The 13,411-nt window shown below is 57.1% G+C and overlaps 1 protein-coding gene across 3 annotated transcripts; it reads left to right on the top strand.

The window, feature by feature from the left end:
- The first annotated feature begins 171 nt into the window (after positions 1 to 171).
- ETV5 (ETS variant 5) lies at positions 172 to 13,075 on the top strand. Of its 3 annotated transcripts, none has more exons than XM_017826384.1 (12): positions 210 to 356; positions 512 to 620; positions 770 to 817; positions 923 to 973; positions 6,008 to 6,137; positions 6,249 to 6,512; positions 8,199 to 8,458; positions 9,145 to 9,204; positions 9,663 to 9,731; positions 10,089 to 10,258; positions 11,010 to 11,111; positions 11,292 to 13,075. In XM_017826384.1, the coding sequence occupies exons 1-12, from the start codon at positions 312 to 314 to the stop codon at positions 11,511 to 11,513; spliced, it is 1,530 nt and encodes a 509-aa protein (XP_017681873.1). In that variant the 5' UTR covers positions 210 to 311; the 3' UTR covers positions 11,514 to 13,075. The 3 variants fall into 3 exon arrangements, with proteins under 3 accessions (XP_017681875.1, XP_017681873.1, XP_017681874.1); XM_017826385.1 differs by having other exon boundaries at positions 211 to 356; positions 533 to 620; XM_017826386.1 differs by lacking the exons at positions 512 to 620; positions 770 to 817 and having other exon boundaries at positions 172 to 356.
- The last annotated feature ends 336 nt before the right edge of the window (positions 13,076 to 13,411 follow it).

Here is a 13,411-nt window from a genome sequence, read left to right as displayed (position 1 = left end):
CACTGCCTCCTCCCGCCCGCCCCACTGCCTCCTCCCGCTCCCACGGCGCGTGATGTCACGGCCGTTTCTATAGAAATTAGGTGACATCACGAGCTGGGGGGCTGCGACCCGCCACGGCAGGAGCGGGCCGGCTCCCCGGGGAGGCGCGGCAGCCCCGCACCGAGCCAGCCCCGGGGGCGGCAGGGGCCAGGGTCTGATCCTGACCCCTTCCACCCCCCAGCCTCGCACCTGCCGGAGCCCAGGCGGGACCCCTCTTCCTGGGCCGGCGTCGATGCTGAGCGGGCCGGGGCACTGCCCGCCTCCCCCGCGCCATGGACGGCTTCTACGATCAGCAGGTTCCCTTCATGGGCCCCGGGGTAAGTTTGCCCTCCCTGATCCCTCTTGACACCTCCGTTCCCGACCTTGGGGGCACCTCCTCCCCATCCTTGGGAGTACTCCCCTTGTCCTTGGGGGCACCCTGCTATCCTTGGGGGCACCCTCCAGCCTTGGGGGCTGTCACTCTCATGGGCAGCTGTTGCCCTGGTCGTTGCAGAAGTCCTGTGCAGAGGAGAGCCGAGGCCGGCCGGGGCCCGATAGGAAAAGGAAATTTTTGGAGACCGACTTGGCCCACGACTCGGAAGGTAGGCAGGGCTGGCCCAGGTGGCCATGGCCTCTCTTGTGCCCCGCAAGACCATCTGCCTCACGTTCGTTGGTTTACAAATAATCCTGCAAATAATGGCAGTTTTATTTATTCTTCTGTGGACCACATAAGTCTTTTACTCTGTTCCAGAGCTCTTCCAGGATCTCAGCCAGCTCCAAGAGGCCTGGCTAGCTGAAGGCAAGTGTTCACCTCCACCTTTTGCCATGTAAAATCTCTCTGCGAGCATTTTTTTTGAGAACTGAAAAAGCCATAAACCCACTTTTTTGTTTGTTTTTTTTTTAGCTCAGGTCCCCGATGATGAACAATTTGTCCCAGATTTCCAGTCTGACAACTGTAAGTGATTGTTTTGGGGTTTTGTTCTTCAGGGGGGAGGTGGTTTGGGTGCCTGTGTAAAACTTTGCGCTGGGCTTGGAGTTGCTGCCTTAGGAAAGCAGTTGTTGCTGGGGCTAAAACGTGGAATTGTGGGCTTCTGGGAGAAAGCATGTGCAATTTGGGTTCATCGAGATGAAACTTGCAATGTCCTGTCTTTTGTAAATGGGGAAAATCATGGCCCAACGCATGGTAATCTCTCTGACTGATCTCCGGGCTCCTCTGAGACAAGCTGCTTGTTCGTAGTAAGGTGGATTTGCTTCACGCTCCTTTTCCATTTCAAGTGGAAGCGAGAGCCCATGCTGGGCTCCTTGGTTAGCCACAATCTCTGCAGTTTCTGGAGCTTTTCACAGTCCTGGCCCAGCGCTGCTGGCAAGAGTGGGCCTGAGTGGTGAAACTTGAGCCGCTTTAAGCAGCATTAATCACTGGCAAGCGAGCGTGTTTAAAAGGAGGCCAGTGAAAATGCAGTCCCTCGTGAATTGCATAAGAGCGAGTGTTGGTTCTGAGCCGCGGTGCGTTGCTGGAGCGGGTTAGCGGCGGGGGCAGGGGCCGGGTGATGGCGTGTGGGGCTTGCGCAGCTCCGGGCGCTGCTCTCCGGACGTCTGAGGGTCGCTTGGAGGGGAAGGGGGGGGGGAATCAGGATGTTTTGATTCGTTACCTGGCAAACACAAGTAGTAGCTTGGTGTTGGTGGCTGGGTTTTGCTGCTGAGCCAGACAGCTACGGAACTTAAAGGAAATCAAATTTAGCCTGCAGTCGAACAGATTTTTCATTCCGGCTTTGTCACAGCATGCAGCGGGGTATCTCCTCCGACAGCAAATGCATGTTAATTATTGCTCTTTGATTACTTCGGAGTGGGAAGCTTGCCATTAAGCTGTTCCAGACAGCCCAAGTTTCAGATGTGCTTTTTTCCCTGTCTCCCCTGAGATAAAAGGCGAGCCTGGAGTCAGAAACACAACGGGCTGTTGACATCCCGAGCACAGCCCGGCAGCTCTCGCTCAGAGCGGTAGAAACTGCAGTGTGCGTGGGAGGGTGGCTCTTGGAGCTGAAGCTCTTTCCAGTGCCTTTTGGCAGTCTCTTGTTTCCTTGTAACCTGAAGAGCTTAGGGAGGAGAGACAAACTTTTCTGGGTGATGCAGGGAAAAGAGGGGAAAAATAAAAAGGCGTTTGGTCGGGACTCTTAAAATGTTTTGACCTGCACAGCCCGCAGACCTGGTGTTGAAATGACTTTGTCACTTGAAAAGAGATCTGCCTGCATGACTCCCCACTGCAATAACCTTCCTTAACTTTCCTGAGGACAGAAAGCAAAGGTTTCCTTCGCTGCTCCTGTGTTGGCTTTGAGGGGGCTCAGACTCAGGTGGAGGGGAATGGGGAGCCTGGCTCTTCCATCCCTGCACTGGAGAGATTTTAAAGAGGAGAGAAACTCCAGTTTACAGCTCTCTGACCCTATTTTCTCATTTCACTCCGGTTTTGAACACTGTGCCATGTAGAAAGGAAGAGAGGGATGGCTCTGGTGCAGCTCCTTCCTGCACCTAGCTTTCACTAATGGAGATGGGCTGCTTTCCTGGTCACAGTGGGGTTCAGTGTCCTTTAGCTGGCCCAGGGGAAGGTAAATCCCTCCTTAGTCCCTACAGATGTTTGTGGGCATGCATTGGACTCTGTTACTGCAGTCGTGTGCCTTTTCACTGGGGAAGCTACTGCTCTCTTGTTCTGAGCAAACTTCCATCTCCTGCCCCATCATGCCTTCCCAGGGCCAAGCTTTCTTGGCACAGCAGCAAAAAGGGACAAACCAGGCTCAGTTTGCACCCCACTGCAGTGGGGGGATCATGCACTGCCACATGTGCTGTGTGGAGTCTTGGAGATGCTCAGAACTGCAACATCCTTCTTGACTTGCTAAAACCCTCTCATAGCTGCCTGCAGCTCCACTGCTTCCTACTTGCTGTTCCCAATTCCATAGCCAAGATCCTCTGCAGAGAGGGGCTTAAAGTTGGGGCTTGGGAGCAAAATAACATGCTGGAGGGCAGTGGATTGCTGTGCTGGGGAGGAAATCCCACTGTAGAGAAAGCAGGGCTGCTCTGAATGAGGGATGTTTTGTTCTTAGCGCCCTGGACCGAGTGGCAAGAGGCCTGATTCGGTGCTTATAAGTTGAACAGGGAAGTGGTGGATCCTCCTGGGAAGGCAAGGAGGCCACGGGTAACTCCACAGAGCTCACCACGCTGGCCATCGTGCTGCATCCCTGGCCAGGCACAGGTGTGGGTTCACCAGCAGTGTGGTCCTGGGGAGAAGGGTGTGTGTACAGTGTTATACCTCCATCGGTTGTTTATATACCTGAGAAGCGATGGAATCATTCTGAGGAGATCAAGCATCACAGCAGATGGTTTGTTCCCCGGGTACTTGTGGCCTCCCTGCACGGGAGGCACGTGGCAAAAGCCACGGGCGGGACACGGAGTGGGTTTTCTTACACACCAAAATGAAAGCAGGAGGTTTGTTTGTGAGGAAGAGTCGTTTAAACAAAGGCAAACAGGAGCCCGGCTTCTATTTCTGGCTTCTCTCCTGGTGTGACCTTGGGTGCGTCCTGTGGTGTCGGGAGATGGAGGGGCAGGCACAGGGCTCAGCTCCCAGGTGACGGCTTGAGCGGGTGCCAAGGTCCCTGCGCTGGGAGTGGTGGTTTAGTTCCCTTCCCCTTGGTTTGGACAGTGGGTGCCACTGGCAGAGCCAGTGTCCTCCAGGCTCGGCATTTTGGAGGTCCATTTATGCTGGTGGGCGGGAACAACCTGCCCGGTCTCTCACCAAGGGATTCACTGGGAATTCAAGGCCTCGAGTGGCTTTGGGGTGTCACCCTTTTGCATGGGAGACCTCTTCGCTGATGGTTGGCATGGTTGGCATTTGGGGCATCTACAGTTTGACTGGTTATAAGGCACTGTGATGGTTTGCCTGAGCTCCCCCACTTTCCCTTCCTACCTGGGCACAGCAGTGGCACGTGGAGCTGGTCCCTTGCCCAGCCTCCCTGGGATCCTTTCATCCCTAGGGGCTAAAGCAGACCAGAGAGGGGCTGTCAGGCACCCACAGGCGCTCTCGCTGCTCCCATGGCTTAGCCCTGGCATGGATCTGCTGAGGCACGTTCTCCAGCCCCATCTGTAGTTGAGCTGCTCCCTCTGCCTATTTTTATGTATTTTTTTAGCTTTAAATTATAGTGCCGAGGGCAGGACCGGAAAGGGTAAAAGTGCTCATGCATCCTTTGAGGCACTGGGTGCTGGGGCAGGGCTCTCCTTCCCAGGGAACCCTCCAGCCTGGCTGCTCACTGCTGGGATCCAAACCCAGCACCTTCCCCGCAAAAGCCACGCCACCAGCCCTGGTGCCCCCTCAGCTCCTGCAGCCTCCTCAGCCATGAGCTGGGCATCAGGAGTGCCTCGCAGGAGCAGCGCCGGCCGGCCCTGCAGTGTTTGTGTAAGGAATCCAAACGTTGCACGGAGTCCGGGCTAGGACAGCTGGTCTCTGTTAGGATCTTAAGGCTCATTTCCCTTTTTTTTTGAATGGCAGAGCTAAGCTCTGGGGAAATTTTTCCTCTCTTTTTTTTTTTTTTTTTTTTTTTTCTTCCCTCAGCCACATGAATGGAGCGCTCCGAAGTGTTTGTGAATGGAGGGTGGTGCCTGCTCAGGGACTGGAGGGTTTTTTTTTCAATGAATAACCAGACCCCATTGTACGACTGGCGGAAAAACAACCCGCTCCAACAACACGGAGCCTGTTTGGGAGAACCATGCCCGCAATAGGCAGCTGGAGCCCTTCCAAAGCCAGTTCCCCTTTGCTTTCCCGTGGCTCGTGGGGCGCCTGGACTTTGCCGCCGCCGTGCCGGCCCCCTGTTAAGGCTGGAAATGCTGAGAGCGGCAAAACCTCGCTGGGGAGGGGGGAAGGAGGAGGAGTGGGATAAATCCGGCTTGGGAGCCGGTGGAAGGCGTGTGGGGGGCTGTGCTGGCTCGGCGCTGGGCTTTGTGTTTCAAATCCTTCTCGGGGGGTTTTATGCCCTCGGTACCAGCTGTGCTGGGCCCTTGCGAGGAAGGGGGACGGGTAGAGAGGGAAGTCAGCAGCTCTTTAAAGGTTTTGACAAATTAGGGGAGCAGCTAATTACCTGGCAAGCTGTGAACAGTTGTCCTGGAGCTACTCCTCTCCGCTGTAGCTGGGCTGTGTTTAGGCTTTGCATGAAGCTAATACTCCACTTCCGATTAGTCTTGGCTCTCCTCTGAGGCACTATTTAGGTGCAGATCTCTGAGGCGCTTTCCCTTTCCTAGAGCGCCTGCTTTTAGAAATTAGTTAGCTTAAGCATATATTATTCAGTTTATAATTATATGTAGCAAGTGGGCTTGGGAGTGGGTAGTGAGGATTTGGGTTTAATGGGATGTTTTGTCACTGGAGCTCATACAATTGTGGGACCCTGGGAGAGGGTCCGCTTGGAGCACCTTGGCTGGGGGAAGGTGGATCCTGTTTACTGACTCTCTGGAAGATGGGTATGCCCCTGTGAGGACAAGTGGGTTGCTGTGTTCTGTTTATGAGCTCTCGGAGCTCCAGTCTGTCAAGCCCCTGCATTCCTTGCTCCATGGCTTGGGGGAGCAGCCGCTGCCTGTGGTGCCTTGGCTCGGCTCCACTTGCTGAGGGGCTCTGGCCACGGCACATGTCTTGTCCATGGCTGTTGTCAAGCTGCCTGTTCCCCTTTCACAGCCCTTGCTCTGCCCCTCTTGGATCCCAATGGGGAAGGACGCCCCCTCTATGAGCAATGTCCTGGGCTGCTGTGACTGTCCCAGTACTGCCCTCCCCTGCCACCCCAGCTCACTCCACTGCCAATGCTGGGGTCTGCTGGGGCACCTTCCTGCCCTGGTTCAGTTGTCTGATGCTCCTGGGGCATAATTCAGCACCTGATTCCCAAGCAAAGAGCACCGAAGCAGATGCTCCCAGGGGTGATGTCCCCATTGCTCTCTCCGATGTGTATCTTCCTTGTTCTCCTTGCAGTGGTCCTGCACGCCCCACCTCCGGCAAAGATCAAGCGGGAGCTGCCCAGCCCGTCCTCGGAGCTGTCGTCCTGCAGCCACGAGCAGGCTCTCTGTGCTGGCTATGGGGACAAGTGCCTCTACAACTGTTGGTAGGTAGCGCAGGGACAACCGCTGCCCGCAGACCCCTCAGGGACTCCCTGTCGTGCGGGCGGTGTCCCCGTTGGTGTCTCTGTCAGCCCCTGGCCCATCTCCTTTGGCAGTGCCTATGACAGGAAACCCCCCGCCGGGTTCAAGCCATTAACGCCGCCCACCACGCCGGTGTCCCCTGCGCACCCTGGATCGGCCCTGCCACCACCACCACCACCGGCCCCGGCCGTGCCGGCTGCCCACGGGGCGGCCCCGGCCCCGCACGCGCTGCAGGAGCAGCGGCAGCAGCAGCAGCCCTTTGCTGTGCCACGGCCACCACACCCGCCCATGCACATGCCAAAGATGATGTCTGAGAACCAATACCCCACAGAGCACAGGTAAGGTGTTCCCCACCCCAGCAACCGCTGGGGGGGTTATGAGGGCTCTTAGGGTGGGTCAGTGACCCCAAAGCGTGGGGAAGGAGGAGGGATGCCTGTCCCTTTGTCCCCATGCTGCGATTGCAGACGGTGGGCCAAATGTTGCTGCTTGGGGTCCCATGTGGCAAAACTTGCTACTTCCTATTGAGATCTTGCAGCTCTTTCTCCTGCTAATGGGGAACCTCTCCTCCCAGCCCCTGGAACACCAGGCAGAGCCTTTGCCTCCCCCTCCGGAAAGGTGAGGGAGGCAGAGGCTGCCTCCTGCATCCATCCCTGTGCCAACAGGTGATGGTGCTGAGTCAGGGCTCTGCTCTCCTCATTCCCATCCACTGCAGCTCTGCCCCCAAACTGAGCCCTGCCGGGCTGGGGAGCTGTGACCTTTCCTGTCCTGTCCCTGTGCACCACTAGGCTGGGGGTTGGTCCTGAGCTCCCTTTTGTACCTCACTGTATTACTGTGATTTTGGGGGCTGTGGAAGAAGACCCCTGCTCCCTCCTTCCTCTTCAAGCTGTGGGTTCATCCCCCATCACTCCCCTGTCCCTGGACACTTTTCCAGTCCTCAACCTCACCATGGGTTTGCTCCCAAGGGTGGTCTCAGTAGGTGCCACAGCGCAGGTCACAGAAGACCTCTGGCTTTGCTGTTGGCCTCTGGATGCCCTTTGCTGTGACAGCCACTCTGTCACCCCTGTGGTCATGGGGCTAGATGTGGCAGCCTGGCAAAGACCCATCCGTGGGGCCATGGAAACCCTTGGAAAGTGCCCACAGCAGGTGAACATCCCTCCCCAGCAAAGCGGAGCTCTGGGTGACCTTTGAGCTATGCGGGGGGCTGGCTGCGACCCCTTGGGAAGCACCGTGCCAGTGTGGGGCTTGAGTTTCATTCAGGAAGGGCAGAGGGACATGGCTCGGAAATGGAGTAATCCCAGCCCGGCAGCTGGGAGAGCTCCGGTTACAAAGCCAAATGGTGCAAGGCCGGCCGAGAGGAGCCAGCACGGAGATCCGAGATCGCCTTTCAAGGTGCCGGAGGACGGGGGGATGCGGCAGCACACCCTCGAGATGGTCCCTCGTCCATTGCCACCAGCAGAGATCGTGCTGGGGCTCAGACCAGTGGTGGCAGCACCCTGGAGCTGAAAATAGTGCTCTCTGCTGTTGAGTTCAAGGTTTAATCCCGGCTGCGCAGGCGGATTAGCAGCCGGCTGGAGTTGCAGAGTGGATTTGGCTTTGCGTAAGCGCCCACCCATGCGCAGCATCCCCGGGCCCTGCAGTGCTGCCCCCCACCCTGGGGCCAGATTTTACTGGTTTACAGCATTAGGACTGTTGCGGGCTGTTTTTTCGGTTCCTTTTCTCACTCCTTTCCAGATATCTGAAGCCCAGAGTGCTTTTCTGTGATGGCCCATGTGCTATCCTGCCCTTTCAGCATGGGGTCCCCAGTGCTTGGAAGGGGATGGGGCTCCTCAGCACCCCACTGGGTCCCCATGGGATTAGCCCCTGTGGTGGCCATGCTCCTGAGGAACCATCCCAGCCTGCTGTGGGTGCACCCTGGGAGCACCCCAAGCTGAAGACACCCAACTGTCATGCAGTCCTGGTCTGGGGTGGGAACTGACAGCAAGGCTCATCCCCACTCTGCTGTAATGCCGTGTCCTTTCCCCCAGGTTTCAGAGGCAGCTGTCTGAGCCCTGCCACCCCTTTCCACCGCAGCCCGGGGTCCCAGGGGACAGCCGCCCCGTCTACCACCGGCAACTGTCGGAGCCCCTGGGCCCGGCTGCCCCCCGCCCCCCTCAGGGATTCAAGCAGGAGTACCATGACCCGCTCTACGAGCCCAGCGGCCCCAGCCTGCCTGGCCCCCCTGGCCACGGCTTCCAGCCCCCCATGGGCATCAAGCAGGAGCCCCGGGACTACTGCATTGACTCAGGTGGGTATGAGCTGGGGGGCGGCCAGGTGCTGGGTGGGGTTACACCTCTGACACCCAGAGGAGCAGAGCATCTCTGCCATCATCGTGGTGGGTTCAGGGTTGAGCCTCAGGCAGTGGGTGCTGGAGTTCCCATAATGCTGGGATACTGCTTTGCCTTTTTCTTTCCTCTCTCTCCTCCTCCCTTTCCAAAGCCAGGGAATAGAGCAGGCATTCACCCAGTGCTGTGTGGTGTGGTCAGTGCCATAGCCAAGGGCTGGGGTGCCCCACGGCACCCAGCGGGTCCTCCCGCAGCCCTGGCCTGGGGCTAGCTGTGATTGCTGGCTGCTGGACCCCACCAGCATCACGGAAAAATCCTCTAATCGCCTTAGGACCTAAAAATATCCCAACCTCGGGATGGAGGGTGGCACAGCCGAGCAGATGGTAGGGGAGGCGCGGTGGTGCCTCCCTTCCTGTGGGGCCTGTGAGAACCTGAGCTGACTTAGCCTTTGCTCCAGTGTTCATTGCAGTGCCACCTCAAGTCACACTGAGTTTTTCCCCAATGTTGAGGGTGGATGCAGGGGACCGGGGAGGGGGGAAGATGCCCGGACTTTGCCGCAGGACATGCTTGGGGTAGGAAATATGCTGCCAAATGCTTGGTGGGACCCACGGGATTTACATCCTTAATGTCACCTTCATCTCTCTCGCAGAAGTGCCTAACTGCCAGTCCTCGTACCTACGGGGGAATGTCTTCCCCAGCAGCCATGACGGTGAGTGACCTCCCCCATTCTCCCCCTGTTCATGGCATCCCTGGTGGGTCCCATCCCATCCCTCTTTTGGGGCAGGCAGTACCTTCCAGGAGGCCAACAGAGCTTCTGGTCACCCTGAAAACACCCCCAGGAGCACGGTGGTGCCTGTAAGAGCCGCATGCAGTGGCACCAGCACTAAAAGCAGCCAGCAGCCCCTGCGAGTGTGCCACAAGGGCACGGCAGCGCCGTGTAATCTGGGATAATATGCCTGATATAGCTGCTAAGAGGGTTTTGGTTCCGCCAGCTCCCCGGAGTGAGGGGGGGCAGAGCTGCGCGGTGCTCAGCCACTGAAATAACTGGGGTTGAGTCTGCTGCTGGAGCTGGGGATAGGGTCTTGTGCTGGGTTGGGCCAAGCCAGGGTTTGTCAAGCCACCAGAGTGGTTGAGACACTGTGCTCACTGAGGGTCTTTTCCCCATAGGATTTTCATATGAAAAGGACACACGATTGTATTTTGATGACACGTGCGTGGTACCAGAGAGGCTGGAGGGTAAGAGCCTGACCCCAGAGGAGGCCTGCAGGGGGACCAGGGCTCATGGAGGGAGATGTGGGGATGCTGGGATCCACAGTGTCTGGCTTTTAAAGCCAAGCAGTGCTGGTACAGTGCTCTCACGAGCTGCTGAGCACCATCCCACACAGCAGCTTGGCATCGTTGCCATGCCCATCTCTGTCCCTGCCACCTTCCTGCCTGCAGCACCTCTTCCCTCTCCCACCCCATGGCCTGATCCTGCTCAGCTGTCTCAGCACAGGGATGACCTCAGTGTTGCTGTACATGTCTGTTGCTGGTGACACAGCCTGGGAGAGGGGCAGAGCCAGGGTGTTTAACCAGGTGTCTCTGTGCGGGCAGGTAAGGTGAAGCAGGAGCCCACCCTGTACCGCGAGGGCCCTCCTTACCAGCGGCGTGGGTCCCTGCAGCTCTGGCAGTTCCTCGTCACCCTCCTGGATGACCCTGCCAATGCCCACTTCATCGCGTGGACCGGCCGGGGCATGGAGTTCAAGCTGATCGAGCCTGAGGAGGTACGAGAGGTGGTCCTGCCCTCAGGCTGGGGAGTGGCCGTGGGGGATGCAGGAGAGGACTGGATCCTTCCCATGCAACAGCATGTTCACGCTTGCTCTTGAAGCGAGACACGTGTCTTTACTCTCCAGGTAGCTGTAGAAATTTGCCTTTAATCTCTTCCACTGCCTCTTGGCGTGGCATGTGCCAGCCCCTGAAGCTGCAGGTGGTCACCAGATGCGGTGGCGTTGCCTCTGTGCTGTGCCTTGCCGAGACCTGCTGCTCCACCAAGGCTCCCTCCTTCCCAAACTGCTCCCATCCTTTGCCCCTGGGTTCCCAGCAGCGGCTCCGTGCTGGCGCGCTGCCGTGCTGGAGCCGTGTGGCTCTGCGGGAGGGTGACACAGAGGAAGAAGCTGTTTGGGGAGTAATTGAAAGCAGCTGTAGCAAGCACAGAGCTGTGCATTGTGGGTAATTACCCATAATGTCTCTTATGCCATGCATGGAAATTGTGGTTTTTTGAAGCAGCTTTTTTGGCAGGCTCCCCCTAATCAAATGGCTTTTGATTCGGCTCCCGGTTTGGCGGTGGCTGCGTGGTCGCAGCTGGAGTGTATATAATGGCAGGCGGGGCACCACTCCTGGACCATGGTGATGCCTTCACCCCCGGCTGCATCAGCCCTCTGAAACGAGCCCCTTTTCATTTCTGTTGTGATTTTGTGTGAGGATCCACATCCAAGCCCTCACTGGAGCCCTGACTGCTGCCACCTCTCCCCGCAGGTAGCACGGCGCTGGGGCATCCAGAAGAACCGGCCAGCCATGAACTACGACAAGCTCAGCCGCTCCCTGCGCTACTACTACGAGAAAGGCATCATGCAGAAGGTGAGTAACCCCACCTGCCACCCCACAACGGGGTGTGACTGTCCCCCACTGTCACTGCGGCATCCCAAGGGGCAGCAGGAGGGGGGTTAGCTCCGGTGTCAGGTGTGCAGTGCTTCCCCAGGACAGGGTGAAAGTTCAGGGTACTTCTCACACCCTCCCTCCTCCTCCTCCTCCTCACAGGTTGCCGGTGAGCGGTACGTCTATAAATTCGTCTGTGACCCCGACGCCCTCTTTTCCATGGCCTATCCCGACAACCAGCGCCCTTTCCTGAAGACAGAGCCCGACTGCCCGGTGCCAGAGGAGGAGACAGTGCCACTGACACACTTCGAGGACAGCCCAGCATTCCTTCTGGAGATGGATCCCTGTGGCAGCCTTCCCTATGCAGAGGGCTTCGCCTACTGACTCGGCCGGCCGGCAGAGCCATTGGCACTAGCACATCCACCTGGGGCAAACATTGTTTTCTAAAGAATATTTTTGGCTGTTCATAAGGAAAAAAAAAAAGCACCCAACGACAAACCGCGTGGGTGCACACACAAATTGGAGGGATCTAAAACACCCCGCGTGTGTCACCGATGAATTCCCACCCTTCCTGTCCAAGGGCTAGTGCACAGGACTGCCCGTGGCCGGCACCTCCTGCCACACATCAGCGTGATGTTTTGGGGCGCCGGGAGCCTAAAGCTGCAGTGTCTGCCCCAGGCTCTGGCTCTGGCAGTGCCCCAGGACTGGGCTGCGTGGCCGCCGAGCCAATTGTCACGACAATCTGCTTTGCATCGAGCACAATCCGCGTAGCTGCCTTGTGTGGTGGAAAGGGCTTTGATTTGCACAGAGAGGAGGGATGCAGGGGGGCTGCCTTGGCCAGCACCCCAGGGCTGATGTGTGCAGCATCCTACCCCAACCCTGAGAAGCCTTCTGCCTTCTTCCCGAACCCCCCTCCTCATATAACCTGTTGTTCCCATATAATCCACTGCATCCTCTCCGTGCCCCCTTCAATCCTCCTCAGCTCTGGCTGCAACCCATGGGTTGCATTTTAGGGGAGGAGACCCTGACACTAATTCCCTCCTTGTTTTGTTTTTTGTTTTTGTTTTTGTTTTGGGTTTTTTTTTTGATGTTTTAGGAAAATAAGAAAGGTTTCTAAACTGATTTTTGTAGATTTTTTGTATTTTAAGGCGAAGCTATTTTTTGCAGCCCGGCTGCTGTTCCCGGAGCCCCTGGAGACACCCCCATGGCTTTCCCGGTGGCATGCTTGCAGGGGCAGCCCTCAATGCCTGTGGCTCCCTGGGATGGCTGCCGAAGGATCTAGTCCACTCCATTTCACTGCTCCAGTCCTCTTTCCCGGGGAGCCGGGACTGAACCCCGGTGTCGGCTCAGCTGCGCTCCCCCTGCTCGGCATGGCCTCGGAGCTGGGCTGTAAGGCTGAGGTGGGCAGGGATGGGGGGTCCCCCACCCCCCTTCCTGGGTACCCCACTTCTCTCCAGCTCCCCCCTCCCCGCTGCACCTCCTAACACTCATCCACCACTCGTATATCCACACCTGCCTCCCCCGCACCCAGGCTACATGTTTTCATTGTAAATGCTGTATAGGAATTTTTTTCTCTTCTTTAGTTAGCTTCGGTTGGAATTTTTTGGGGTTTGTTTGGTTTTGGGGTTTGTTTTTTTTTTTTTTTTTTTTTGTTTCATTCTTTTTTGGGGAAGTATGAAGATTAACTCACGAAGACTCGGTTACTCTCCCCATGGGGGCTGCAGTGGCCTGTACCCATGGGGAGCATTCGGTTTTTGGGAACCCCACCCTGGGGACAGGGTTTTAACCATTTGCTCGGTGTGGCAGGTCTGCAGTGCAGAAGGGGTTAATCTGAGGACTGATTTGAAATATCTTTACTCAAGCAGGGCTATGTATCTCCTGCAAAGCTGCATTACATTCTGTACTGTGTACAATAAAGGATCTTGCTTCATGTTCCTCCCAGGCTACCTGGGCTCCTGCTTTGCCTGCACCATGGGATGCTTCCTGGGCCGGGAGGGAGCCTCTGGGTGTGCTTGTGGAATCCGAAGTGGTCTAGAGTACAGGCCATCACTTGGGGCCTGCAGGGCTGTGTGCCTGGAGCTGGGACCGGGTCAGCAGGACTGTTCTCATCCCAGTTCTGGGCTTGTTGCTCCTGGATGCTGCCATGGCTTTCACAAAGCTGCATCCAGTGAGAGGATCCATTTGGAATGGGGGTGGCTTCTTCCCAGTGAGGTGCAATTTAATAATGCTTCTTTCCCAGGGTTTCTCCATTAGTGGGTCCTTCCCTTTCCCCAGGGAACCCA

This window comes from Lepidothrix coronata, unplaced genomic scaffold (genome assembly GCF_001604755.1).
Source record: "Lepidothrix coronata isolate B3197 unplaced genomic scaffold, Lepidothrix_coronata-1.0 Scaffold125, whole genome shotgun sequence".
Lineage (NCBI taxonomy): Eukaryota > Metazoa > Chordata > Aves > Passeriformes > Pipridae > Lepidothrix > Lepidothrix coronata.
This window is presented reverse-complemented; position numbering and strand designations above follow the sequence as displayed.